At 45.2% G+C, this 27,645-nt stretch overlaps 1 protein-coding gene and 2 long non-coding RNA genes across 3 annotated transcripts; all 3 read left to right on the top strand.

Moving 5' to 3' along the window:
- Nucleotides 1–794: 794 nt before the first annotated feature.
- ACTR5 (actin related protein 5) lies at nt 795–25,241 on the top strand. The gene is made up of 9 exons (XM_001089026.5): nt 795–1,181; nt 2,334–2,563; nt 4,439–4,608; nt 7,093–7,310; nt 8,000–8,182; nt 17,728–17,844; nt 18,564–18,703; nt 19,815–19,947; nt 24,279–25,241. The coding sequence occupies exons 1-9, from the start codon at nt 807–809 to the stop codon at nt 24,534–24,536; spliced, it is 1,824 nt and encodes a 607-aa protein (XP_001089026.1). The 5' UTR covers nt 795–806; the 3' UTR covers nt 24,537–25,241.
- On the top strand, nt 11,646–14,111 carry LOC144332165 (uncharacterized). Its single transcript, XR_013399948.1, has 2 exons — nt 11,646–12,140; nt 13,389–14,111. It is a non-coding gene; the product is annotated as an uncharacterized LOC144332165 (long non-coding RNA).
- An 842-nt stretch (nt 25,242–26,083) lies between the features above and the next one.
- On the top strand, nt 26,084–27,590 carry LOC144332163 (uncharacterized). The gene is made up of 2 exons (XR_013399946.1): nt 26,084–26,212; nt 26,765–27,590. It is a non-coding gene; the product is annotated as an uncharacterized LOC144332163 (long non-coding RNA).
- The last annotated feature ends 55 nt before the right edge of the window (nt 27,591–27,645 follow it).

A 27,645-nucleotide genomic window follows, 5' to 3' on the forward strand; every position in this document is an offset into this window, starting at 1 on the left:
GGGAGTGGGTCACACACATCACCTCCTCTCCCACCCGCTCCTGGCCACAATTTAGTCACATGAGCGCATCTAGATCGCAGCCAGACGGATGGCCACATGGGAGTGGGAGGTGATACCACTAAAAGAGGGAATGCTTGGGGACAATCAGCAGTCTTTTCTCAGTGTTTGAGGTCTTACTGAGAAAACAGTCTGTGGGAGTTAGTAAAGTGAACAGACCTGCGTAGTCATCTGCCTAGTCAAGAAATTGAACAGTCGGCACCGCAGAGCTTGGGATTTCTTAACGCAAAGGAAGCATCAAAAGGTAAAGGACCGTTCTAGCCAGGACGCAAGGCTGAGGACGAGACAGCCACTCAGAGGCGGGGCAGCGGGCGGTCGAAGGTGCGCACCCTACCGATGGTGCACGCCCGGCGATGGGGCATGGCCAGGCAGAGAGGCGGGGCTCCACCGAGCCCGGCGCTGAAGCTGCCGGCCAGAAAGGGGCGGGGCCTGGCGGCGATACGCATTGGGGCGGAGCTTCCAAACTGGGCATCCCAGCTAGAGCGAAGGGGCGTGGTCACTCATAGTCTATTGGGGGTGAGATTAAGCAACGTAGAATTTCGCAGCCAGAATGGATAGGTCTCAGCGATCCTGAAAGCAGCCTGGACGACCAGAGGCGAGTCAGGTGGAAAGGTTGGCCGGGTTTCGAGAACGGAGGAGTCATCGAGCTACTTTAAGGCCTGAATCGCGCTGCGTGACGTCGGAGGCGCGGTTTCGCGGCGTCTGGGCGGACGCTGCGCTGAGGGGCGGGGCTGGGCGCGCGCTCCAAGATGGCGGCGAACGTGTTCCCGTTCCGCGACGCCCGTTCCGCACCCGACCCGGTGCTGGAGGCTGGCCCGGTGGCACACGGGCTACTGCCGGTACCGCTGGTGCTGGACAACGGGTCGTTCCAAGTCCGCGCTGGCTGGGCGTGTCCCGGGCAGGACCCAGGTCCCGAGCCGCGCCTGCAGTTCCGCGCGGTGTGCGCCCGCGGTCGTGGCGGGGCACGGGGCGGGTCGGGCCCGCAGGTGGGAAACGCCCTGGGCAGCCTGGAGCCACTGCGCTGGATGCTGCGCTCGCCCTTCGACCGCAACGTGCCGGTCAACCTGGAGCTTCAGGAGTTGCTGCTGGATTACAGCTTCCAGCACCTGGGTGTCTCCTCACAGGTGAAGGGCGGAGTGGGCTGGGCTGGGCTGGGCTTGAGGGGAGGGGTGCGGTCTCGTCCCCGCTCACTCTGCTTTCGGAGAGGTAACAGTCACTTCAGTAGCTCCGATTGTCTTTTAGTCGATCCGATGCTAGGCGCTGGGGGTATAGCAGCGAATAAAATGCTGCTTCTTGTATCTTGGAGCATGCATTTGGGCATATATGCTCGTTTGTTAAGAAGTCCATTTATTAACAAATATGTATTGAGCACTTACTCTGTGTCAGGCACTTTTTAGGCATTTGGAGTACATCTGTGAACACACAAAACCTCCTGTGTTTATGGATCTATTAATACTATGGAAAGATATTCTAGTATGAAAAGGCAGTAAACATATAATTAAATATAGTAGATTCTACGCCATGATAGGAGAGGAGGGAGTTACATTTTTTTCAATAAGATGGTCAGGGTAGAACTCGTGAAGGTGATGTTTGAACAATGACTTGAAGGAGGTGATTCAGATAGCAAGCCGTGTGAATATCTGAAAGAAAAACAGTCCAGGCAGAGGAAACAGCCAGTGAAAAGGCCCCGAGGCAGGAGTGTGCCCTAATCCTAATTGCAAGGCTGCCTATGTGAGGGGGAGAGTAGTACCTGGAAGAGGATGTCAGAGAGGTAGTGGAGAGGCAGATCACACACCTTATAGGCTTTTACTGCGTGAAATGGGGAGCCATGGCAGGGCGTTGAGCTGAGGAAGGACCTGACTTATGTTCAAAAGGATCACTGTGACTCCTGTATGGAGCATGAATTGTCATGGGTCATAGGGTGGAAACAGGGGCGAGTTAGGAGGCTGTTGGAATAACCCAGGTGAGAGATGATGGTGGCTTAGATGAGGCAGGTAGCAGGGAATGTGATTAGAAGCAGTTGGATTTTGGAGATACTTTGAAGATACAGCCAACACGATTTGCTGACAGTTTGGATGGGACCTTGACTTAAATTGACTCTACTTTCGTATTTTCCAGTAAAGATGAGATGAGAGTCTTACAATCGCCTGTGATCAGGTTTTTGATTAAGAGGCCAAAAGCAAATTCAGCCCTGCAATAAGGATTTTGGGTTCTTCTATGCTTCAAAAAGAGTATTCTGTTACCACTCATCTATTTGCCCTTTCTTTTCAAAGTAGGGCTGCGTTGATCATCCCATAGTTTTGACAGAAGCTGTGTGCAACCCACTATATTCACGGCAAATGATGTCCGAACTTCTTTTTGAGTGCTATGGGATTCCTAAGGTTGCCTATGGAATAGATAGCCTCTTCAGCTTCTACCACAATAAGCCAAAGAACTCGATGTGCAGTGGACTCATCATTTCATCTGGATACCAGTGTACACATGTTTTACCCATCTTAGAAGGGAGGTGAGTTGCACTTGTGGCATTTGAGTGCTATTTTGAGAAGCATTCAGGAAACATTTAGTGCGTGCTTTAAAGGCAGAGTAGAAAGAGCAAGTACTAGCCTATGAACTGAGCCCTTGGGCTTAGCTTTGAACTACCTCACTGTGTGACTATGGGTAAGTCCCTTTGCCCATAGTTCTGTCCTTTGTGGCCTTCTGGAGGGAGTTGGGGTGGATGATCTCTTAGTTCCACATCCATAATTCTACAGTTTTATAATGCTGACTTATGGGGAGATAGCTAACATAGTATCTACAGGTAATAGGCATTCAATAGAAATGTTTTGAATAAATTTAATTGAGACCATCTTTGTGTTCTGGAGTGGGTTTTTTTTGTTTTTTTTTTGACAGAGTCTTGCTATGTCATCCAGGCTGGAGTGCAGTGGCACGATCTCGGCTCAGCGCAACCTCCGCCTCCCAGGTTCAATTGATTCTCCTGCCTCAGCCTCCCGAGTAGCTGGGACCACAGGCACCTGCCACCATGCCCGGCTAATTTTTTTTGTATTTTTATTAGAGACAGGGTTTCACCATGTTGGTCAGGCTAGTCTCAAACTCCTGACCTCAAGTGATCCACCCTCCTTGGCCTCCCAACTTGCTGGGATTACAGGGGTTAGCCACCGTGCCCAGCAAATTTAAAGTTCTTTAATCATTATTGTTTAGACTTTTCAGATACAGTGCCTGGCACATAATGGACCCATACTAAATATTTTCAAGTTGAATAAAAGGCAAGGGTAGTTTATGTCATATTTAAAAGTCTGTTCCCACTTGATTGTTGAGCTTTCACTGTCTGGTAAGAGCCTAGGCCAGCACTGTGTTCTCCTGAGAAGGTTTCTCACATGGCATAAAGAGACTCACACTTTAGAGCTGAATGTCTGGGTTTGCAGCTCTGCTACTTAACTTCCTCACTTCATTTCCTGACATGTAAAATTGGGAACAACTGATTTCCCAGGGTTACTCTGAGAATGAAATGAGATAAGGTAGGTAATGGCACTTTGTAAACTGTAAAGCAGACTGAACGTATAAGACAAATACCATTGAATTTCTTGTGAAGTTTCTGTGAAAATCTATGAAGAAAAAAGTAATTCTTAGGTGTTACCAAACACTCCTGATGTATGAAGTTCTCTATGTAAAGAGAATATGCAGAAATAAAAGTAACATGTTAATGTTATATTGAGAGAAAATTACCTGAAGGCTGGGAAATTATCAGAGTGAATCATATCCTGTTCTATGCTGGCATCTGCTGGTGAGGTACGATACAGCAGTGACATTTTAGTTTTCTACAGCAAGTTCCTAGTGCTCTGCCACTTAGTTTCACACATTAGGAAAATAAAATTACTCTGGTTCTTTTACAGTAAACCAGGATGTGTGTGGTTACTTAATGTGTTTACTTAATCAGTAGATGTGGAGTGTTCAGGGGAGGGCTTCTTAAACTCTGGCCTTCACCAGTCGCCTAGGGAGCCCATTAAAATGCAGATTCCCAGGCCCTACCCCAGAGCAGCTGTGTACTGGGAATTGGCACGTTCAACATTTCCTCCAGCTAATTCTGGGATACTTGGTCCCAGGACTACAGTTTGAGAAATACATGATGAGACTCATTAAGATCTGACTTTGGAGTGCATTCCTGTTAGGTGGCCATGTGACTGTATAGGTGAACTAGGAATGCCTGCCTAGAGAAGAGGCTATACCAGGAGAACTTTAACGTCCCTTCCAGCTGTCAGGTTTTGTGTTTCTCCTGCTGGTCTGTTTCTTCTTTATCTGCCTTAAATTATCTTGTTTCTCCCAAGATGCTTCATATTTCTGTCCTCCAGAAATGTCAGTGCTGTTTTCTACTGCTTGGTTATAGATTAGATGCTAAAAACTGCAAGCGCATCAATCTTGGAGGAAGCCAAGCAGCTGGTTACCTCCAGCGTCTCCTCCAGCTGAAGTACCCTGGGCACCTGGCAGCCATCACCCTCAGCCGCATGGAGGAGATTCTGCATGAGCACAGCTACATCGCTGAGGATTATGTGGAAGGTATCCAAGAGGATGTTTGCCTGCAGCTTTTGGGTGTTGTCTACCTTGTATTCCTTAAATTATTGCCAGCGTAATTCTATGTTTGCTCACTTTTTAAGCACCCCCTTCCCCTTTTTGTATTCCCTTTCTTAAACTATTCAGTAACCTGATAATTTACGTTGTATGGTTTCCCTTCACAAATGGTAGCTTTTATAACTTGCCTGTAATACAGATCTTGGAATTGTACAACTTTCAACTTTTTCCAGATACTAAACATTTTTAAGAGTGAGCAGAACATATCAGACTAAAAATATCTTAAGTTAGAAAACAATTGAAATTGTTTTATTATACCATTAGCATAAAATCTATGCTGCCTAAACACTTCTTATTCTTTTCAAGCTTGTCTTGGACTTTTGGTTGTATTTTACACTTCAAATTAAAGTGTGAGTTTTAGTTACTATTGTCACTTGAATGTGATGAAAATATCTTCCTCCTGAATTTAAATAGTTCATATAAAACCAAAGGACTATGGACAGTGCCACTGTGAATACAGCTCTATTCCAATAGTGGATTTGCTTGTTCTCGTTGAGGGTGCTGACCTCAGCTGACCAATAATGAGCTCCTGAAGGGCAAAAACTGCATCTTTTTTTTTTTTTAATTTTTAATTGTGAAAATCATGTAACATAAATTTGCCATTTTAACCATTTTTAAGTATATGTTTCATGTGTTAAGGGCTGTGTTTTAATTAACTTTAGAAAGCATTTATTCAGCATCTGTTATTCCTGGGATACAAAGAAGTTGGGGAGACAGATAGGGAAATAAATAATTGATGAGAATACTCAGTCTGGAGAGTTAGCGGCTTGCCGGAAGACACGGCTGAAGCACACAACTCTCCGTGCTCCCACTTCTCTGTTCTCCAGGTGCTCCAGTATTGACTCTTTTTTTTTTTAGTCAACTTTTTCTTTTACAGTTCTATGATATGATTATAAAGAGAGAGCATGAGGGAATTTTTTAGGATGATGGATCTGTTCTGTATCCTGATTGTGGTGTTGGTTACATATGCTCTCTCTTTATAATCAGATCCTGTCTTTATCCACAATAAACAGGAACAGACTACTGATACACTGAACAACTTGAATGAATCTCAAAGGCATGATGTTGAGTAAAAAAAAAAAAGTTTCAAAAAGTACATACTATTTGACTCCATTTACGTGACATTTTGCAAAGATAAAACCATAGTGATACAGAAGAAGTGAGGGAAAGATTGCCTGGACTTGGGATAGAGACAAGCTTTTGGGTGAACTCATTTTCATTTCTCCAGAGTAAATAGATTGCTGGGTCATGTGCTTGCATGGTATGTCTTTCCGTCCTTCTACCTTTAATCTACCTATATCATTATATTCAAAGTGAGTTTCTTGGTAGTTGGATCATTTTTTAAAAAATATCTATTCAAAGTCAACCTCTATTTAATTGTTAGGCTAAACCATTTATAATTAGTTTAATTATTCATATGCTTGGATTTATGTTCACCATTTTATTATTTGTTTTGTTTCTTCTGTTTATTGTTCCTCTGTTTCTCTCTCCTGCCTCCTTTTAGGTTATTTGAGTTTTTCTTTTTTAAGTATTTTATCTGTTGTGTTTTTTACTGTACCTTTTTATTGTAGTTTTTAGTGGTTGCTCTAGAGATTACACTAAACACAACTTTTCATAGTCTACTTAGATTCTGTGTTTACCACTTCAAGGGGAATGTGGAAATGTCAGCACTATATTGACTCCTTTATTTTGCCCGGTTTATCTTAAAGTTGTCTTATTTATTTCATCTGTATACATTGGAAAGCCATCAGACAGTGTTGTGATTTTTACTTTCAATTGTCAAATAGGTTTTAAAGAACTCATAAGGAGATGAGTCTGTTATGTTTAAGCAGATTTTTATCATTTATATTGCTTTTTCTTCATTCTTGGTGCTCCAGGCTTCCTTCTGGTGGTGTTTCTCGCTGAAGAACTTTACTTAGCAGTTCTTTTAGAACAGGCCTGCTGGCATTATGTCCAGGTTTGGTAGCTGCTTTTAGTTGATTGAGTGGATTCAGGGATTGGGTGGAGTGTATTTTCTCCATCTGACCTATGTCTGAAATGCTGGTATTGATTTAAAAAAAAAAAAACAGAGTCTCTTTCTGTTGCCTAGGCTGGAGTGCAGTGGTGCGATCTCGGCTCACTGCAACCTCCGCCTCCCGGGTTCACGCCATTCTCCTGCCGCAGCCTCCTGAGTAGCTGGCACTACAGGCGCCCGCCACCACACCCGGCTAATTTTTTGTATTTTTAGTAGAGACGGGGTTTCACCGTGTTAGCCAGGATGCTCTCAATCTCCTGACCTTGTGATCTGCCCGTCTCGGCCTCCCAAAGTGCTGGGATTATAGGCGGGAGCCACCGCGCCTGGCTGGTAATTGATTTTAATTGTTGTGTTAATAGTGTTTCCATTTCATAACTGTCAAAACTGTTTCTTTGAAGAATTACACAAATGGCGGTGTCCTGATTATTATGAGAATAATGTCCACAAGATGCAGCTCCCATTTTCCAGCAAGCTCCTGGGCAGCACCCTGACCTCTGAGGAGAAACAAGAAAGGCGGCAGCAGCAATTGCGGCGGCTGCAGGAGCTCAATGCCCGGCGGCGGGAGGAGAAGCTGCAGCTGGATCAGGAGCGTCTGGACCGACTGCTATACGTGCAAGTAATAGCAGACACAGGGACGGGCGCCCTTCTGTGTTAACAAGATGATCTCAGATATTCTTGTATATTTTTCCATTGGCCTTAAGATGGTTTGACTGTTTGTCACCTTTGGGGTCAGGAAGGAGTGCAGGGAGATCATCAGCATAGAATACAGTGTAGAAGCAGCTGCTTCTGAAAGAGCTGTGGACTCCAGCATTATTTATTTTCACCTTATAAACTCCTTTATGTTTTTAAACTTTGTAAGTGTAGCATACATCATGCAAAGTGCACAAATCTTTGTTTCATCTTGATGGATTTTCAAAGTGAAACTCACCCATGTATCTGCTGTCAGGTCAAGAAACAGCATTGTCAGCATCCCCCCCAGAAGGCTCCTTTCATGTCTCCTCTTAGTAACTTTCCCACCTTCCTCCACAACCTTTCTCCCCCCCCGCCCAAAAAAAAAGGGGTAACAACCTTTTAGATATCTGTCACCATCATTAGTTTTACCTAATCAGTTGTTGCTAGAACTGTGATGCAATGCTAGCCTAGAGACAGCTAGAGAGGTGGGCAGCTGTGTGAAACTGGAGGGAGCTGGAGGTGGGCTCTGGGCAGGGTAGGCCAGGGGAGCTCTGGAAGCCCTCTCCAGCTGTCATTTTCTCCATTTGGCTCTGAAGCTACTTTCCTTCCTGTTTGTGAATGCTCTGTTTTCAGGAACTTCTAGAGGATGGCCAGATGGATCAGTTTCACAAAGCTCTGATAGAGCTGAATATGGACTCCCCAGAAGAGCTGCAGTCCTACATCCAGAAGCTCAGTTCAGCAGTGGAGCAGGCTAAGCAGAAAATCCTCCAAGCGGAAGTCAACCTCGAGGTGGATGTGGTAGACAGCAAGCCAGAGGTAACTGAGGGCCTTGGAAGGAGCAGCCCTTCTTGAGAGGAGGAGTATCCTCAGAGGGCTGACATCAAAGGGGTTTTGCCCAGAGTCGGGAGGAAAAGAGAGCTGAAGGGACGTGGGTGGTGGCAGAGATAGCACTGACCTTGTACCAACTGAAATTCTGTTAGAAGGGATTTCACCCTGTAGATCCCTGGACACCTGAGCACGGAAAGTGCATTTAACATAGGAAGAACATTCACACAGCAAACCTGTGGTGCTGTCTTGAACCTAAACCAGCTCTACTGATAGTCATTGGCAGTCATATACTTCCTTTAATTTTATTCTAGTATTTTATTAAATATATTGTGGTTGATTATTCATTTACCTCCTTTCCATCTTGATATTCTCTAAGGACAGGGATCATGCTTCATCCATGATTTATGAATTTTTTACAGCAGTTGCTAGTTATGCTCAATAATACATGTATAGGTTGCCTTAAGATCAGCCTTTTATTGGTTGCTAAAGACCCTCTGAATAAGCTCTTTGATTTTCTCTTTTTCTTCTTCCTCTTCTGTTTTCCTCACCCGTGCACTGTTAATAAGTGTTTTTGAGGCCGGGCATGCTGGCTCACGCTTGTAATCCCAGCACTTTGGAAGGCCAGATCACCTGAGGTCAGGAGTTTGAGACCAGCCTGGCCCACACAGCAAAACCCTGTCTCTACTAAAAATACAAAATTAGCCGAGTGTGGTGGCACATGCCTGTAATCTCAGCTACTTGGGAGGCTGAGGCAGGAGAATCACTTGAACCTGGGAGGTGGAGGTTGCAGTCAGCTGAGATTGCTCCATTGCACTCCAGCCTGGGCAACAAGAGCAAAACTCCATCTCAAAAACAAACAAACAAAAAACAAAGTGTGTTTCTGTTCGTTTGAGACAGAGTCTTACTTTGTTGCCCAGTTGGAATGCAGTTACATGATCATAGCTCAATGTAACCTCAGACTCCTGGGCTTAAGTGGATCCTCCCACCTCAGCCTCCTAAGAAGCTAGAACCTCCTAACAGGTGAGCACCACCATGCCCAAGTCATTTTTACGATTTTTTTGTAGAGATGGGGTCTCATCAAGTTGTCCAGGCTGGTCTCGAACTCCTGGCCTCAAGTGAACCTCCCTCCTCAGCCTCCCAAAGCACTAGGATCACAGGCTTGAGCCACCGTGCTTGGTTGTTAATAAGTGTCAAAGTAGCCAAAAGAGCTTAGACCCCAGCATCTTAGTTCCTGTATGGCAAAGGGGCAGCCTGCAGGTCAGTATTCAGTCCAGAAGTCACAGGTAGAGTCCCCTGCCTTTAGAACTGGAACAAAGAGTTAGTAATTGTACATACTATTCCTGGGTCTGTCATCCCTAGAATTCCAAAACAAAGTAACTTATTGCCTTGAGACATGTTTTAGGCAGGATAAACCAGACTAGCCTCTTGTTTTTTTTGTTTTTCTTTTTAAATCAACTTTCATTAAGCTGTTGATTACCTATCCTTCTAGAAAAAAAGATACTTTGGAAAAATGCAAGTCAATGCCATTTGATGCTTGGGTGTAGCATGGTGCTTCTCAGTGATGTCAGAGTTGCCTTTGGCTCAACAGGAAGCTTACTTTTGCAGTGACTGGCTCCCAGCTGGAGGCTCGCTCATAGTTTCTGCTCTCACTGTTGCATTCTTTGCATCTCGACAGGCTGTTGATTATGTGAGGACAGTACATGAGTGTATGCTTTATAGAGCACCTTACTGGATCACTAAGATCTTGTGTAGAAGGGGCCTTTGCCATCTTCTTCCAACGCATCATCCCAGATCAGCCTCAGCTGAATCAGTGTGCCTTTTCCATTTTGCTTCTCTCGGTTTTCAGGTCTTTGTTTGAGGTTTGAGTTGTTGTTTACTGAAATCTGGAAGCATGTTGTCTTTGTTATATATTCATCCATATTTAGTTTTTATCATGCTCAACATGTTAGCAGGACATATTCTTCTTTATACCAGAGCAGTGCCACTCAGCCACATGCAGATGAAGGATTTCAGATTTCAAAAGGGGAAAAAAAACCAAACAGCTGTGAAGATGTGATTCTTCAGCAGTTGAGAATCTAGTTTTTCCTTTTCTTTGTTCATTTGTTTGCATTTGTTACATGCTGTGATTCACCACCCATTCCCCCATTCTTTCAGCAGATACTCAGTAGGTACCTACTTCATTTTATGCTCTGGCACACACATTTAAATCTCCTTGGGTTTAGGGGATTTTGAAATGTTGGACTGCAAAAGATTTTTCTATGTGCAACAAATTTGATGATCAGTTGGGCTGGGGGCAGTGGCTCACGCCTGTAATCCCAGCAGTTTGGGAGGCCGAGGCGGGCGGATCACCTGAGGTCAGGAATTTGAGACCAGCCTGGCCAACATGGTGAAATCCCATCTCTACTGAAAATAGAAAAATTAGCTGGGCGTGGTGGCAGGCGCCTGTCGCTTGAACCCCGGAGGCGGAGGTTATAGTGAGCCAAGATTGCACCATTGTACTCCGGCCTGGGCAACAGAGCAAGATTCTGTCTCAGAGAAAAAAAAAGCGATGATCGGTCACTAAACCTTTAATGGTTAATCAGCATTCAGCATTTTAGGGTAATTCTTAATGATCAGAGTCAATTACAGTCACATTTGTGGGATAAAGTTACCATGACACTGGCTAGCCAGTTCTACCTTTCAAAAAGTATTTGTATTATTTTCCAATAATATAATTCATTTAGAATGAATTGAATTGATATATGTGAACCAAAATTCATATTGAAATTCCACTTAAGCAGTAATGGCTGAACTGAATTAATACAGCTGGAATTTAACTAATAGTGATCTCAAAAATCTGTTTTCTTATAGACCAATCTATTCTGGCCCTTGTTATTCTGCAGTTATTTCTGTGAGGATGTTGTGGAGGAGCAGGCTTTGTTAGCATGAATTGTAATGAAGTATTTAAACCAGAAGATGCTTGATTTTCATAGCTACAAGCACAACATAAGAGGGTAGGAGGGGGGAGAACACAGTTTTTGAGCATTATCATTTGTTGGAAAACACAATGGGCCAGATATAGAAAGTTCTCCCGCTTTACTAGCCAAGATCAAGGTTGGCCTCTGCTGCTTCTTACGCCGCTCAAGGCTGTTTTAGGGAACCATGCTGCATCGTCTGTGGTATGCCTTGGCAAACTGTCATTCCATGCAGTTCCAAAAGAACAGTCATATTAGTGTTTCTGAACACCACGTAAGACATGTGGAGACCCTGGCAAACTCTAGCAGGAGAGAAGCCAACCGTGGCAGAGAAAACTGTTCTCTGTTGGATGCCTGTGTTGAAATTACCAGCTTTGTTCCTCTCTGTGAATCATATGAATTGGGATAAGTAAATATCCTTTTTATAATTTTTGTGAAGCTAAGAAGTTATCTTAAGATGGTATGCTTTGGAATGAAGCTAGGTGAAGGTGAATGTTGATTTTTTTTTTTTTTTTTTTTTTTTTGGGCAGCTGAAGAAACCTCTTGAAACCCAAAGCTTTACAATCATCTCTATTCCAGGGGAATTTGAGGGTGTATCCCAGCGGCCCACCACTCAGTGCCAGGCGCAGTATACCAGGGATGCAGAGGTGATTAAGATGCAATACCTGCCTTCCTGGGTACTTCAAAAACAAAAAACGAGGGCTATAGCACCATGCTTAGCTGACTGTAATGAAGCATAGCAGGTATGCTGGTAAATGTGTGTGGGAATACACATTTGGTTTTTTGAGAAAGGATTGGATGTTTCAGCTGGTCCTTGAAAGATTATTTGGGCTGGGCACAGTGGCTCACACATTTAATCCCAACACTGAGAGACTGAGGAGGGAGGATCGCTTGCACCCAGGAATTTGCGACCAATCCCTGAACCACATAGATCCTGTCTCTAAAAAAAAATTTTTTTTGGCCGGGCGCGGTGGCTCATGCCTGTAATCCCAGCACTTTGGGAGGCAGAGGCGGGTAGATCACCTGAGGTCAGGAGTTTGAGACCAGCCTGGCCAATGTGGTGAAACTCGTCTCTACTAAAAGTACAAAAATTAGCTGGGCGTGGTGGCAGGCGCCTGTAGTCCCAGCTACTTGAGAGGCTGAGGCAGGAGAATGGCGTGAACCTGGGAGACGGAGCTTGCAGTGAGTGGAGATCGCACCACTGCACTCCAGCCTGGGCAACAGAGCGAGACTTCATCTCAAAATAAATAAATAAATAAATTTTAAATTAGCTGGGCATGCATCTGTAGTCTCAGCTACTTGAGAGGCTGAGGTCGGAGGATCACTTGAGCTTGGGAGTTCGAAGCTGCAGTGAGCCATGGTTGTGCCACTGCATTCCAGCCTGGGCAACAGAACGAGACCCTCTCTAAAAAAAAAAGGAAGATTATTTGATTTCAGTAGGTAGCAGAGCAGGAGGGAAGGACATTTTAGGTGGAAAGAACCACACATGCCGGTATATAGAGTGTGAACAAGAAAGGCTGTGGTGGGTGATGAAGTGGAGATTAAGGTCTTTACCCATTAGGCTTACGAGCCTGCATATTATCCTTCAGACATTCGTAGCTTTCCAGGGATGTTGAGCAAGTGAATGAGACAGTGAGATTTTGTTTTGGGAAACTAACTGGTGGCAGTTAGGATGATGGTTGAAGGGAGGGGTGAGGCTACAGGGGGGAAAACAGAACAGATGTAGGATCAGATGTAGGATCCCAAGATCTCACTGCCATTTACAAGCCAAGGTGACGAGAGTAGCAGTGTTGATTAGGAATAGAGCATGTGGCATGTGCCGACCCCTTGCTGAGCACCTACACAGGTGTCCTCCTGGTTCATGTTCACAACTCAACGGCTAGGTACTATCATTATCCCTCTTTTACAGACAAGGAAAGATTGGAGTGAGGTCACATAGCTAGAAGTAGTACTGGTCAAATTCAGACACGAGCAGTTCAATTCCAGATTCCACTCTTGTAACCCTTAGGCTGTATTGAAAGGCGGTGGGTAGATGGTAGTGCCTTTGACCAAGTTTGGGAAGATAATTGGCTTAGTTTTGAGCACCTTTTTTTTAAGAGATTGGATCTTACTCTGTTGCGCAGGCTGGAGTACATGGTGTGATGATGGCTCACTGTAACTTCAAACTCCTGGGCTCAATTGATCCTCCCACCTCAGCCTCCCTAGTAGCTAGGACTATAGGTGTGCACCATCACGCCCAGCTAACTTTTTGCTTTTTAATTTTTTGTAGAGATGGGTCTTGCTGTGTTGCCCAGGCTGTTCTTGAACTCCTGGTCTCAAGCAGGCCTCCCACCTTGCCTTTCAGAGTGCAGGGGTTACAGGCATGAGTCACCGCACCTGGCCCTGAGCTCCTTATCTTTAAAATCACTTTAGGACATCAGGTGGAGTTTTTCAGGACTCTGCGGGACATCAGGTGGAGCTAGGGGAGGACAGAATCAAATGGGAAGGGAGAAAAGAAAAATTCCTGGAGAATGCCACCGCTTGAGAGTTAGGTGACAGAAGAAAAGCCAGGACGAAGATTGAGCAAGAGCAGTCAGAGATAAAGGAAGCCAAAAGGATTGATGGGAGAGTTAAGAGCTTGAATGGTCATCTTAGCTAGGATGATAATTATTTTTTGAAATAAGGAAGGCTTGGAAGGATAAGAAAATAGGACATGAGAGTGATCTGGCTGCGATATCTGTCACCCCATTGATTGCCAGGGTTGATCTGGCTGATCTGGCTGGCTAGGCGGGTGTCTCCTGTCCTCACCACTTCGTGTGTGTCCCTCCCGAAGCTGCATGCTTGGTCGAAGAAGACGACCATCCCCAATAGAGGAGGACCGGTCTTCCATCAAGGGTATACAAGTAGCTGTGCTCCCCCCCTAGAACCTCCAAACAAGCTCTCAAGGACATGAAAATAGATAAGGAAGTAGAATGAAGAATAAAGAGGGAAGTTCATTTTTTGAAGCAACTAAGGTGATCTTTTAAGATTCCCAGGGTTGAGATTAGAAAGGAGACTGTGGAGAAGGGTTTTGGGAAAGGGCAGGCAGAAGGAAGCCGAGAATAACCACAGGATTGCCTAAATAGCACGTGGGACTTTCTGCACTCTTGCCCTGCTGGAGCGTATTTAACTTTTCTATTGCTACAAAAACCACTCCAAACTTGGCAGCATAAAACGACAACAATTTTATTGTGTTCATGGGTTTGGTGGGTGAGGAATTTAGAGAGGATACAGCAGGGATCTCTGCTTCAAGGTGCCGGGAGCCACTGCTGGGAAGAATTAAATAGTTGGGGACTGGAATCAGCTGGAAGGTTTTTCACTTGTCTGGTATCTGGGCTGGGAGGACTTAAGGGCTCGGTTCATGGGGGACTCTTGACCCAGGCACCTACACATGGCTTCTTCATGTGCCTTGGGCTCCTCCCAGCATGGCCACTGGTTTCCAAGAGGGAGCTTCCCAAGAGAGCAGCCAGAGAGTGAATGTTTCAAGAGATGAAAGCATAAGAAAGCTGCATGACCTTTTAGGACCTTACCTCAGAAGTCACATGACATCATTTGCACCATACTTTGTTGGTTGTAGTCCTCACAGTCCCCCACTGAGACTCAAGGGGAGGAAACAAAGCCCCTCCACCTCTTTATGAGGAGTGTCAGGGTCACATTACAAAAAAGCGTGTGGGATAGAAGTTACTGTTGTGACCTTCTTTTAAAAATATAATTTGCTCCAGAGCCCAAGTGGAAAGAGTACTGGGAGGCATCCTTTAGACTGCAGGCTTATTGGTTGGATGTAACAGAAGCAGATAGAGTTCATGGAGGGATGGTGGCAAAAGTGATTGGATTCCAGGCTGGATAGAGAAGGGTGTGTGAATCCACAGGAAAGGTCATCACTTGGATTGAGGGAGGCCAGAGTGGAGGTTAGGATGAAGATGAAAAATAGGGTAAAAATGTGGGGTGTAGAGGGGAACGACTCCAGTGGACCCCAGTGCTTGCTTTCACCTGTTACTTGGGGAATCACAGGTTACATGTTTTGTCTGTAGTTATCTTAAATACACAGATGATATTTTTGTCTTCAACCCAGTAATACGACAGAATTATTTAAGGGACCAAATTAAGTGTGTGTTTAAAAGGGAAGAGGGAAGAGTTGTTCATTTCTCACCCAACGCTGCCCCAAGTTGATGTCCCACTTATACATAGATGGAGAAGCGGCTCAGAGTGTGCTTTTCCAGCTCTGCCTCTGTGGACCTTTCATATACCTTTGGTTGCCTTCCAAGCTGGATCAGTGACTGCAGAGCCTGGCCGCCTTCTGTTATGTCACACTGCCTCCTGGTTCCTGCTTCCCCCAGATGACAAACCACCAAATGAAAAACAACTTTGATGATCAATTTCCACTCCTCTCCTGGAACCCTTTGGGGTCACTCCTGAAGAACTGGGTTTGGTGCCAAGCCAGAATAGGCACAGACACTCCTGTGGGAGGGCTCCTTTCTTGTGAGGGGAGCTGAGAGTCTTCCAGATCACAAACTGCAGATGGCAAGGGGAATGTTCCTTTACTCCCTCTCTGCTGTCCCTGCCTGGACAGAGGAGCCTGTCATTGCCGCAGCTGGTCTTGCTGCTGCGTGTAAAATCTTTCATTGATCTCTTGTATTACCTACTCTGACCTTAGGCTAGATCGTTTCCATATTCCTAAAGCCCCACTTGTCTTATCCTCGGCCTCATGATTTGTAGAACTCCGGCTTAAGGCAGAACAGACTTCGGAACCGAGTAGTTCTGTCTCTTCCCACGTGTCCACTGCCTGCTAGTGCTATGTGACCTTGGGCAAGTTACTTCACCTCTCTGAGCAACAGTTTCCTCACCTATCAAATACAGCAATATCTGCAGTGAGGATTGTGCAGATAGCAGGTGTCCCTCCCCTCTGTGTCTGATTCAGTATTGGCAGGGACAGCTTTTCCTTCCTTCCCTGAGAGCAGGGTTCTTTAGATTCGTGTCACCCAACCCATCTTCTTTCCTCCTCAGATTACCCCTATAAACCAGCCCCCTCATCCTGTACACAAGTCTCACATGAAGAAACATTCGCTTTCCTTTCCAGGGTTGATCCTCAAGCCTGGAAAATCCCCCTCAAATATTGTAGAGTCATCTATACTGAACAGAATTTAGAGTACATTGTCACCCATTTTGCATGCCATATTTGCCACATGACTTTTGGTGTGTGAATGTGTGTGGGGTATTGAGGGGTATTGCCTTATTTTAATGCCAGTTTACATTTGCAGTATATATGAGTAGGTTCGAGAGAAGTATATTTAAGTCCTCTGAATTATGTTGGTAATTTACATACTTCATAAATTCCGAGAGTAAGGCGAGACTCAGAATGCATACTCACTGGCGCAGTCTCCTCTCAAGCATACTTGGCTATTGGGTACGCTCCGCTTGAACCCTCCCGAGACGCTGCCTCATAAGACAGTCCATTCTGCAGCAGCTCTCATTGTTGCAGCATTCTTTCCTGGGATGCAACTAAATATTTCCACCCGAAACTTCTCTCCAATGACAGATGTCCAGTGACAGATGGCTAAAGATGTCTTTCAGAACCACCACCATCCCCAGCTTACTTTGTACAGATTAGAATTAAAAGCGCCCTAACTTCTCTTTTGGAAATGGTGCCGGCATGTCTAGACCCTGCCCAGGTTCATTGTGGTCATGGAGGAGAGCTTGTTCTGCAGGACTCCACGGATAGGAAGCACTCCGCTACCTTGGGGCCTCTAGTCCCATTCCCAGCCCAGCAGGACCTGCTGTTAAGGGACCGATTGTTAAGCTCATTAGTGTTGGCACATACATTTATTTAATAATTTATTTATATCTCGGAGGCAGAGTCTTGCTCTTTCACGCAGGCTGGATTACAGTGGCGTGATCATGGCTCACTGTAGCCTCAACCTGCCAGGCTCAAGTGATCCTCCCACCTCAGCTTCCCAAGTAGCTGGGACTACAGGTGCTTACCACCACACCCAGCTAATGTTTGTACTTTTTGTAGAGATGGGGTTTCACTGTGTTGTCCCTGCTGGTCTCGAACTCCTGGGCTCAAGCAGCCCGCTTGCCTTTGCCTCCCAAAGTGCTGGGATTACAGGCGTGAGCCACCGCTCCCTGGCCAGCAGATGTATTTATTAATTATTAAGAGATTGCTTTAACTTTGCTGGTAGTCTAGCTGCCTTGTAGGATAGCAGCTGTCACACCCTTCCCTCAGAGTTGCGTGTGTGGTGGTGTGACTCATGCAAGCAGCAAGTCTTCCACGGGGCCCAGCCATGAGCTGGCACCATCAGAAGGCTTTAGAGAAGGCGGGGGTTGGTAAGGCTTGTATAAAGTAGGAAAGGTAGGAGATCAAAGCAAAGCCTGTTCCTGGCTTTTTAGTCTTCGTGTTCATGTGTGCTTTTTTAAAAATAGCTTAGAAACATTTTCATAGTTTTTATGTAAGGTTTTAGAACATTGAGCAAGATCCCAGTTCTTTTTTGTGGCACTAAAGTGATAGAACTGAGGCCTGCTGAAGGTACAGGTTCCATTTCATTTTGCTGCTTCTCCTCTTAGACCCCTGACCTGGAGCAGCTGGAGCCGTCTTTGGAAGATGTGGAAAGCATGAATGATTTTGATCCCTTGTTTTCAGAGGAAACACCTGGAGTGGAGAAGCCGGTCACCACTGTTCAGGTTTGACTCCTACAGCCCAGAACATGCTTATTCTTTGAAGGTGTTGACTTAAATGGCTGGGCTAGTCTGTTTCTTTAGGACTTAAAACAAAACTGTTATATTAGAAAATTGGGTACCAATACTTAAAACATCTGAAATCAGGGATTTTTTTCCCCCAGTGATTGATGGATTGGTTCCAGCACCAAGATCTGTGAATCTGTGAGCAACAGTCCACCCAGCAGAAACATTTGGGAAAGTGATTGGGAACTTGAGATCTGAAGACTGGCTCCTAATGGTTTCATTTACATTTAAGCCAGTGCCAGTACACATAATCCTCTTTGGAGTCTATGTTTCTGTCATTACAATACCAACCAGATAAACTGTCCTGAGGCTGAGACCCCCCTGGGAGAGAGCTTCCTTGCCATGCAGGGATGGGGCACTAAGCAAGGCACTGAGCAGGAGACTTGTCCTTTAGGCTGGGCCTTTTACTGCTGCTCTCCACAAAGCCTCTCCCTGCAACCCGGGGACCATTTCATGATGGAAACATGTACATGTTTATAATATACAGGTTGGAAGAAGGTAGGAAATTGAATTAGCAGGTCAAGAGAGTTGGGAGAGGCTATACTGGCATTAACAAGGGACAGAAACTGTTGGGATAAGAAATGCAGTTTGAGGAAACTAGCCACTGGAATGTTTGTCATTTGGCCTAAAAATATCTTTTAAACCTTGGGTTTTTAAAGCCCGTGTTTAACTTGGCAGCATATCATCAGCTGTTTGTTGGGACAGAAAGAATTCGAGCTCCAGAGATTATTTTCCAGCCATCTCTCATAGGAGAAGAGCAGGCTGGGATTGCAGAGACTCTTCAGTACATTCTGGACAGGTGAGACAGCGAATCTGCTTTTCCTTCTATTTTCCTGAAACATTTCCTTGGATTTTGCATTGAATGGTAGATGTGATGGTCAGGCACTTGAAAATGCGTCTCACTCTCTTCTCTTCATTGACTTGCTGTGCTCAGACAGTATTCCCTTAATCTCTTATCACCAGGCCTGGCGCCTGACTGGCACCTAACTGGAGCTCTGTAGTTAGTTGTTTTCTGAACCTATAAATGCTGGGTTGACTCGAGTAGCTTTAAGAGTGTCTTTTAAGTTTGAACAACCCAATAACATGTACACTGGTTTCCATGTAAACCTTCACATTATTAAAGATTAGTGATCTTAAATCACCCTAAAATATTGCAGAGCTAATAAAATTTTTTCCCCTCCTTTCCATTCCTCTTAAATGTAAACTTAAGAGTTTATATTTCCATAAGAATCCAGGTGTTTTACCCATTTATGCGGGCATTTACCTGAAGTGTGAGTTTGATCATTCAAGTTGGTCAAGTAGGGAATCGAATTTTGTAGGACTCTGGCTGCTGTTGGTTATAACGACAGGGAAACGTGTACCTAGCAAGGAAGAAAAAGCTGCTGCTGCTACTTTGAGTGCCTTTGAGCCTTGTCTTAACAGTGGTTGGAAAGTGATCAAATATGTCTTAGATAAAGCTGTTATTAAAAAAGATAAAAAGAAAGCACAGGTCGATAGATGGGCCCTCAAAAGGGAGGCATGGCTTTTGGGGATAATGGAAATGTTTGTCCCTTGATTGTAGTGATCGTTACTGGAATGTATAAATTTGTTAGACTTTATCAAAACGTATGTAAATTTATTCTCAAGTTTATTTTTTTTTAAATGTATTATAAAAGTATAAAAATTCTAATCATGTTAAGGAGATAAGTTGGCCATTCACATTATGGTTTTGTCTGGCTATGTGGACACATTGGGCTGGCATTCTGTAGAGACACAAATGAAAATTGAAAGTTTTGGTTTTTTTTTTTTTTTTTTTTTAGCTTTTTGTGTAGATGTTTTTCTGTTTTGTACTGAGAACTTACATTTCTGCATCCACATTTTGTTCTGATATTTGAGTTAAGGGACTATATTAGGAGTTGTTTCTTTCCTAGGTACCCAAAGGACGTTCAGGAAACGCTGGTTCAGAACGTTTTCCTCACTGGCGGGAACACGATGTATCCTGGGATGAAAGCCAGAATGGAGAAGGAACTGTTGGAGATGAGACCCTTCCAGTCTTCTTTTCAGGTACTGATTGTTTGAGTAGTCAATTATTCTGAAAATAGCATTACCTGTTTTCTGATTGCAAAAGTAATAATCATGCAGAAATATCCACTGTTAACATTTTTGTGGCTTTTCTTCTGATCTTAAGTCCATGTTTAATTTTTAAAGCAAAATGGGAATCGTGTTTTATATACTATTTCGTGGTTTCTTTAAATTGGAAGATGAAGACATGCATAGAATTCTAATAGTGTGAAAAAGTGTACCTGAAAAGTAAGTCGTTCTCCCTACCCAGTCCCAGCCCTGCAGGCAGAGCTTGTCTGCCATACATTTTCTACACATGTGAGTGTGTACTGCTTTGTAAGCTGAACTGAACTTGTCATGAACATTTTCCCATGTCATTGTTCTGTTAAAATACTATCTTTATGACTGGTGTGAATGCCCCACAATTTACCTACCAAATCCCTGATTACCAAGAAACATGGTGTGAGCTCCCATCATGGACCAGGCACTGTGGGGACGCTGAGATGTCCTGAACACAGCACCTGGCTGCAAGGACCTCACTATCTGAGCAGGCAGCAGCCAGGTAAATCAGAGTGTAAGGGATATACAGGCATGGGCACCTGGCAGTCTCCATTGGCGTTCAGAAAAGGCTCCATGGATCTGGATCTTCTCAGGATGAATAGGTGTTTGCCATGTAGACAGTGTGGGGCATGGGACACATTGGAGAGAGCATCCCAGACAGAAGGATTAGCATGAGCAAGGGCACACAGGCCAGAAGCTTGTTGAGGGAGTGAGAAGGGGCTGAGTGTTGCTGGAGCACGTGGCTGACAAAGAGGAGAGGAGGTGGGTGAGGTAGAGAGGTCAGCAAAGCCCACACTGTGCAGAGCCTGTGCATCCTGCTAAGAAGCTTGGCCATGGTCTGCTCTGCTGCATGATATAGTGTACATTCAGGGTGGCGTCTCGGGGCTTTGGTCCTGACTCCATCATCACCATTACTGAATTGTGCTAAGCTTTGGCTTTCTCAGGGGTAGGAAGGGGTAATCGGTGTACTGGTGCACGTCAAGCGCCCAACAGTGGGCCTGCATGTAATAAACTCTCAGACATGAGCTGTTGTTTTGAGGGTCCCTGAGACCATTCCAGGCAGGATGTTTCTCTAGGAGGATTCACAGGACTCAGCATGTAATCATACTTACAGCTATGACTTAGTACGGCAACTCAGCAGAGAGACAAGGTGCCTGGGGTGAAACCCGGGAGCAACCAGGTGTAAGTGTCTGAGGCCTTTCCCTGTGGAGTCACACAGGACATAATTTCCCCAGCAGAGCCTTGTAAGAGCGCATTAAGTGTCACCAACCAGGGAAGTTGGTAGGAGATGCAGTGCCTGGGGTTTTATTTGGGGACCGATCACATAGGCGCCCCCTGCTTGGAGCATACCCAAATTCCAGGCTCACAGAAGGGAAACACGTGTTTGGCATAAACCACATTATTTGTATGAATGGGCTTATTGAGCCACTCTTACCAGGTGGTGGTGGGGACCTCCCAAAATCCAAGTTCCCAGATGCCTGCCAAGGCCCCACCCTTGGAAGTAGCCTAAGGTAACAGTAGGGCCGTTCTGTTAACTCTTTTCTGTACAGCTGTTATCTTTAGCCATAGTGATGAACCATGAAGGAGCCTAAGCAGGGAATGTGATCTGATTTACATTTAGTAAGATATATTTGACATTGATGTGCAAAATAGGGTATTAAGAGAAATGTTGGAAGCAGACCAGTTAGGAGGCAGCTTCCCAGCCTCTAGGAGGAAGCCCTCACTCCACTCGTCAGGCTTTACAGGGTCCCTTGTGTTCTGACCTTGAAGAACTGTCCAGGGTTCTCTCATCATTCCCCCTTCCACCCTGCACTTCAGCCACAGCTCACTGCTATTAGTTTTCCAGAGTTTTCCTGCCTTAGGGCCTTTGCACATGCTGGCTCCCTTTGCATAGAGTACTCTTTCTAGCTCATCCAGCTCTCTCAGTGGCTGGTTTCCTGGAAATCACTTCCTCCAGGAAGCCTTCCCTGTCCTTTCCTATGTTCCTTACGAGATCCACCTCTGTTAGGGAAGAGACAACCACTGTCTTGTGAAATGTGTCCCAAGCCCTTGGCACAGTGTCACTTGGTAGCTCTGCAGGAAATAGGAAAGCAGTGGCAGAGGGAGAGGAAGAGAGGGAGTTGATGTGAAAGAGGCTAAGGCAGTCAAATTGTCAGAACTTGTTAGTAAGTTGGATCTGGGGAGGGAAGTGAGACCTAAGGTAATTCCTAAGTTCTAGGTGGAGCAACTAGTTTGCTGAATAAGAGATTCACTGGACGAGGAGCTGTGGGAGGAAGGACAGACTTAAGGGAGAGGATAGTGTGTTCCATTTCCAGGGTGGGTTGAGTTTCCAATGGACACACGGAGAGGTGGCCACAGCTAGCTGGATGAGCGCTCAGTGGGGAAGGGGGAAGGCGAGAGGGTAGTTTTACACCCTTCCACCTGCCACAAGCATAGATGTGTTCTGGGCACTCTTTGGGAGGGTAGGTGATGTTAAGGATGAATTCCTAAAGAACACTAGCATTTAAGGGCTGTAGGACACCCATGAGTCTAAGAAGGAGGTGGAGGAAGAGGAGGGGGGAGCAGGAGAGAGCAGCAGTGCTGAAGCCAAGGGGTGACAGGAAGGGGCGTGAGCATGGGGCCGAGTCACGCTGGCAGTAGCGACTTAGGATGAAGTAGTAGAGAAAAAAATCGTAGAGGATTTTCAAGATGTGTTTCTTGATAATTTCCAAAGTCTCCCATGAATCACTTTGTGAGCATTGGTTGTAGGAATGCTGCTACCAGCCAGATCTTTTCCCAGCCCTGCTTTTGCTTTTTTGGTCTCACCTGACCTTGCCTCAGCTCCCCCCAACTCCTGTTTCTGCCCCCTTTCACATTGTAATGTCATGAGTGTGTCACACCGTCACTAAGCCCTGATGTTCCAATTTTAGATTATATATTCAGCAGTGGCTCAAACTCACCGGCCACCTAAGGCCCTCTGTGATCATTATAAGGAAGAGAACCCCAAGATGTGCAAATTTACAACTTTAAGTTCCTGTTTTTTCTTAAACAGCAAAACATTTTTAAATATTACAAAAATATCAGACAATTTAAACCAAAATGAAAACCAAGAAAACTGTAGTTTCAGTCTCTGCGAGCAATGTTGTTTGTGTACTCTCCGGTCGTTTTCATCTCATGTATGGTTTTCACCAAAAAGAGATTGTTGACAGCTTATTTTGTAACCTGTAATTTTTTCACTTTCGAATTATTGTGACACTGTTTTTATATGAATAGGTACATTTCCAGAGCATCCTTTTTATGTGGCTATATAGTCTATTAATCATATATCTTGCTGCATTTTTTATTAGTAATGATGAGAGCTACGCTTTATTGAATACTCTGTAGCAGGCAGCATCTACCACGTGCCTTACACTCATGCACTTAAGTCCCCTGAAGCCAGGGGGTGGGGCCTCTGGTTATCCTAGTGGCGAGGTCCTGGTTCACAGGCCCCTTGCCCACGTGGCAAGCCCAGCAGCTGGACTCCCGAGCCTGCACTTTCCCACCTCCATTTGCGCATGCTGATTCCACCATTACGGCCTCTGCCCTTCACTCCCGAAAGTTCTGAAACCACCATTCCAACCTAGAACTCATGGGATTGGTGGAGTGGGGAGGTGAGAGGGAGGTAGGAAGTGAGGCGGGTAACTCCAGGACACAGGAGGCCCGATGGGAGCTGCAGCGTTGCCGTAATGATCAGGTCAGCCTAGCCGAGGGCCTTCTCAGAGCTGCTGAACCCCAGCCCAACTCCGATGAGAAGAAGGGGAAACTAAGTGCCAGCAGCCTCACAGGGAACGCCCAGGTCACCCCTCTCTGCTGCCATTTCTCCTGAGGCTCTTTTGCTACCCTGGCTAGAGCTGCCTTGCAGCGGCCCCTGTTTCCCTCTGCTCAGAGTGGGGAGCAGGGCCAGGAAGGCCTTTTCCCCAGGTCACAGGCCAGCCTCCGCTTCACCTCTCCCTGACAGCTTGTGGTTGACAGCATCGCACAGCAGGAGGCTGAGCCACTGGCCCCTCTCTGACCCCGAGTGTCAGGTCTTGTGTTAGTAAAATGTCTGACAGCCATGTGTTCTGAAGAATCTGGGCATTCCAGCTCAGCTTTGTTTACAGGGTGTGGAGCTAGCCCCGAACTGTCTTGGAGTGCACTGGGCCCACCTATGTGTATATTTCTGGGGATAAAATATCGGGGGCTGTAGCTGAGCCAGGTGAACATTCACGCCTGGAGCCCTGGTGGAGGTGTCCTGGTGAATCTTCTTTGTGTTTCAGGTTCAACTTGCCTCAAACCCTGTGCTGGACGCCTGGTACGGTGCTCGTGACTGGGCCTTGGACCACCTAGATGATAATGAAGTTTGGATCACCAGGAAAGAATATGAAGAAAAGGGAGGAGAGTACCTCAAGGAGCACCGTGCTTCCAACATCTATGTCCCCATCCGCCTGCCGAAGCAGGCCTCCCGCTCCTCAGATGCCCAGGCATCCAGCAAGGGTTCTGCTGCTGGCGGAGGTGGTGCTGGCGAGCAGGCGTAGCAGAGGCCCTTCAGAGAGGCTGCCCTGCACACCATGCCTTGGGCCATGTTGGCAGCATGACAAGACCGTGATTGTGCTAGATGTATCCACCCAAGTCTGCTGGTCACATTTGGCAGCAAAATGGATTTCTCCTGGGGAGAACAAAGTTAAGGGACACTGAGACCTGTCCTTCAGAATTAGGTTCACTTGGGGGCTTCTGTGGTGAAGAGACTAACTGGCCTTCTGATGTCTTTGTTCAACTGTGACTGGCTGTGCAGTCAGCTTCCTGTAGCAGTAAATGAAGACAGAGTGGAGGACACAAATGTACAAAATGCACAAGACTGATTTCTTACCACGTTTTAGTCTTTTTTGTTTTAAAAAAATTATTTAAAATTTATCTTGTCCGTGTAGATACTTTATTCTTCTGGATGTATTCAGAAATTGCATGAATGCCCAGCGAGGGGAGGTCTTTCATGCATATGAAAAGGTAATGTTTATTGCCAGGCACAGTGGCACATGCCTGTTAAGGCCCAGCTGTGTGGGAGGCTAAGGCAGGAGGATCGCTTGAGCTCAGGAGTTGGAGGCTATCGTGTGCTGTGATCGCACCTGTGAATAGCCACTGCACTCCAGCCTGGGCAACATAGGAAGACCTTGTCTCTAAAAAGATACATTTTTCATAAAAGGTAATGTTTGTGCAATAAAAGCAGTTGCCTCCGGAACCAGAAATATTTCCCTCCTCCTATTTTTTCCCCTTACAGATAAGGAGAAAAGGCCCAGAAAGTTACCAACATGTGAGGTCACTCTGCAAGCCAGGGACCTGCTTGGTGCCAGAGCCAGTGGCCAGCTTTGTTCATACCTTCTCTGCTGGAAACTTTTCCACCATACAAGGCCTACAAATGTTTTATTTCTGTCCCTCTGCGTTTTTGGCACCTTAACTTTTTCAGACTTTTCGGAAGAAAGAAAGAGACTGGAGGAGGTTTATCCTGTGTCCTATTCAGTTTTGCCCCAACCTCCCATTCCCTGTACCTTCCCAGCTCTGTCTTCAGTGGACAGATAACCCCTCCCTTTTACAGAGATTGCTTGGTGAGAATTTTAACTCAAAGACAACCAATTATTGATCCCAGAAGGCCCCTGAGCTAGTATCATTGTCACCGAATTTGTACCTTTAAATCTCATGGAGCCTCTAGCCCACCCCTCTGATGAGGCCACCACAGAACCTGTTTGCTCATACGGTTTACCAAGGGTCATATCACCTGGATCTCCAGCTCTGGAGGGCTTAGAAACTGCAGACTGGGAGGGAAGGAGCTGTGGTGATGGAGAGAATGGAAGACCACAGCTGACCCTAGACAAAGGAAAAAGGAAAGGTTATCACAAACCTAAACAGAAGATGCACAGGGGGAAGATACTCCATTGAAAAGAAACGAAATAAGATAGTAATAGATACGGAAAAGAGGCAAAGGAAATTAAACTGTAGCTGAAAATTTGACTATATTGAGGTTTTGTGGTGCTGGTGGTAAAAACAACGTGACATAAACTTTACCATCTTAACCATTTTTTTTGTTTTGTTTTTGTTTTGAGACAGAGACACTCTTCGCCCAGGCTAGAGTGCAGTGGCGCAATCTTGGCTCACTATAGCCTCCACCTCCCAGGTTCAAGCAGTTCTCCTGCCTCAGCCTCCCAAGTAGCTGGGACTACAGGTCTGTGCCTCCAAGTCCGACTAATTTTTTGTATTTTTAGTAGAGATGAGGTTTCACTGTGTTAGCCAGAATGGTCTAGATCTCCTGACCTCGTGATCGGCTTCCCAAAGTGCTGGAATTACAGGCATGAGCCACCGCGCCTGGCCCATCTTAACCATTTTTAAGCGTCCAGAACAGGAGTGTTAACTCAGTGCACATTGTTGGTCAAAAGATCTCCAGAACTTTTTCATCTTGTCAAACCACACTCAATACCCATCAAACAACTCCCTCCCTCCGCCTCTGTCCCTCCCCAACCCTTGGCAACCACCATTCTACTTTGTAAGAGTTTTTCTTTAGATACCTCACATAAGGGAAGCCATACAGTATTTGTTTTTTTGTAACTGGCCTATTTCACTTAGCATAATGTCCTCAGGCTTCCTCCATGTTGTGGCATGTGTCAGAATTTCCTTCCCTTTTAAAGCTGAATAATATTTCATCATAGGGATAATACTACATTTTCTTTCTTTACCTTTGATGGACATTTAGGCTGCTTCCATTTCTTGGCTATTGCAGATAATGCTGCAGTGAACATGGGAGTGCAGATATCTCTTCAGGATCCTGATTTCAATCCCGTTGGATATATACCTAGAAGTGGGACTGCTGGATCGTATGGTAGTTCTATTTTTAATTTTTTGTGGAACACTCGTACTGTTTTCCATAGCAGCTGCACCATTTTCATTCCCACCATCAGGGCACGAGAGTTCCAGTTCCTCCCCATCCTCACCAACTCATTATTTTGTTTGTTTGTTTGTTTTTGTTTTGTATAGTTTCCACATTTACTATCTTTCATCTTTTTGATAACCATTCTAACTGAGGTGAGGTGATGCTTCATTTTGGTTTTGATTTGCATTTCCGTGATGATTAGTGATGTGGAGCATCTCTCTGTTTGCTTGTTGGCCATTTGCGTGTCTTCTTTAGAGAAGTCTCTATTCATGTCATTAGCCCCTTTCTTAATTGGGTTATTTCATTTTTTGTTGAGTGTAGGAGTTCTTTATATACTCTGGATGTTAACCTCTTATTAGATACATGGTTTGCAAATATTTTCTCCCATTCTGTAGGTTACCTTTTCACTCTTACTGTTTACTATGCAGAAGTTAAGTTTAATATGGTCTCATTTGCCTGCTTTTTGTTTCATTGTCTGCTTTTGGTGTCATATCCAAGAAATCATTGCCAAATTCAATGTCGTGACGCTTTTTCCCTAAGTTTTCTTCTAGGAGTGTTACAGTTTCAGGTCTTATATTTAGGTTTTATCAACTACATTAAATTTATTGAAGAAAAAACAATGGAACAGAATTAATGTTTAAATTGGTAATAAAATTGTTTCCCCCCACAAAACAAACCACCCTGAATATAAATACTGTAAGGACACTCTGTGCTTGGGAAAATTGACTCAG

This window comes from Macaca mulatta, chromosome 10, assembly GCF_049350105.2.
Source record: "Macaca mulatta isolate MMU2019108-1 chromosome 10, T2T-MMU8v2.0, whole genome shotgun sequence".
Taxonomy (NCBI): domain Eukaryota; kingdom Metazoa; phylum Chordata; class Mammalia; order Primates; family Cercopithecidae; genus Macaca; species Macaca mulatta.

Bases quoted from the DNA above. Each gene is read 5' to 3' on its own strand.
- ACTR5 (XM_001089026.5), top strand. From the start codon at position 807: ATGGCGGCGAACGTGTTCCCGTTCCGCGACGCCCGTTCCGCACCCGAC. The intron at 17,845-18,563 runs GTTTGACTCCTA...GGGTTTTTAAAG, and splicing joins AGCCGGTCACCACTGTTCAG to CCCGTGTTTAACTTGGCAGC. The intron at 18,704-19,814 runs GTGAGACAGCGA...TTTCTTTCCTAG, and splicing joins CTTCAGTACATTCTGGACAG to GTACCCAAAGGACGTTCAGG.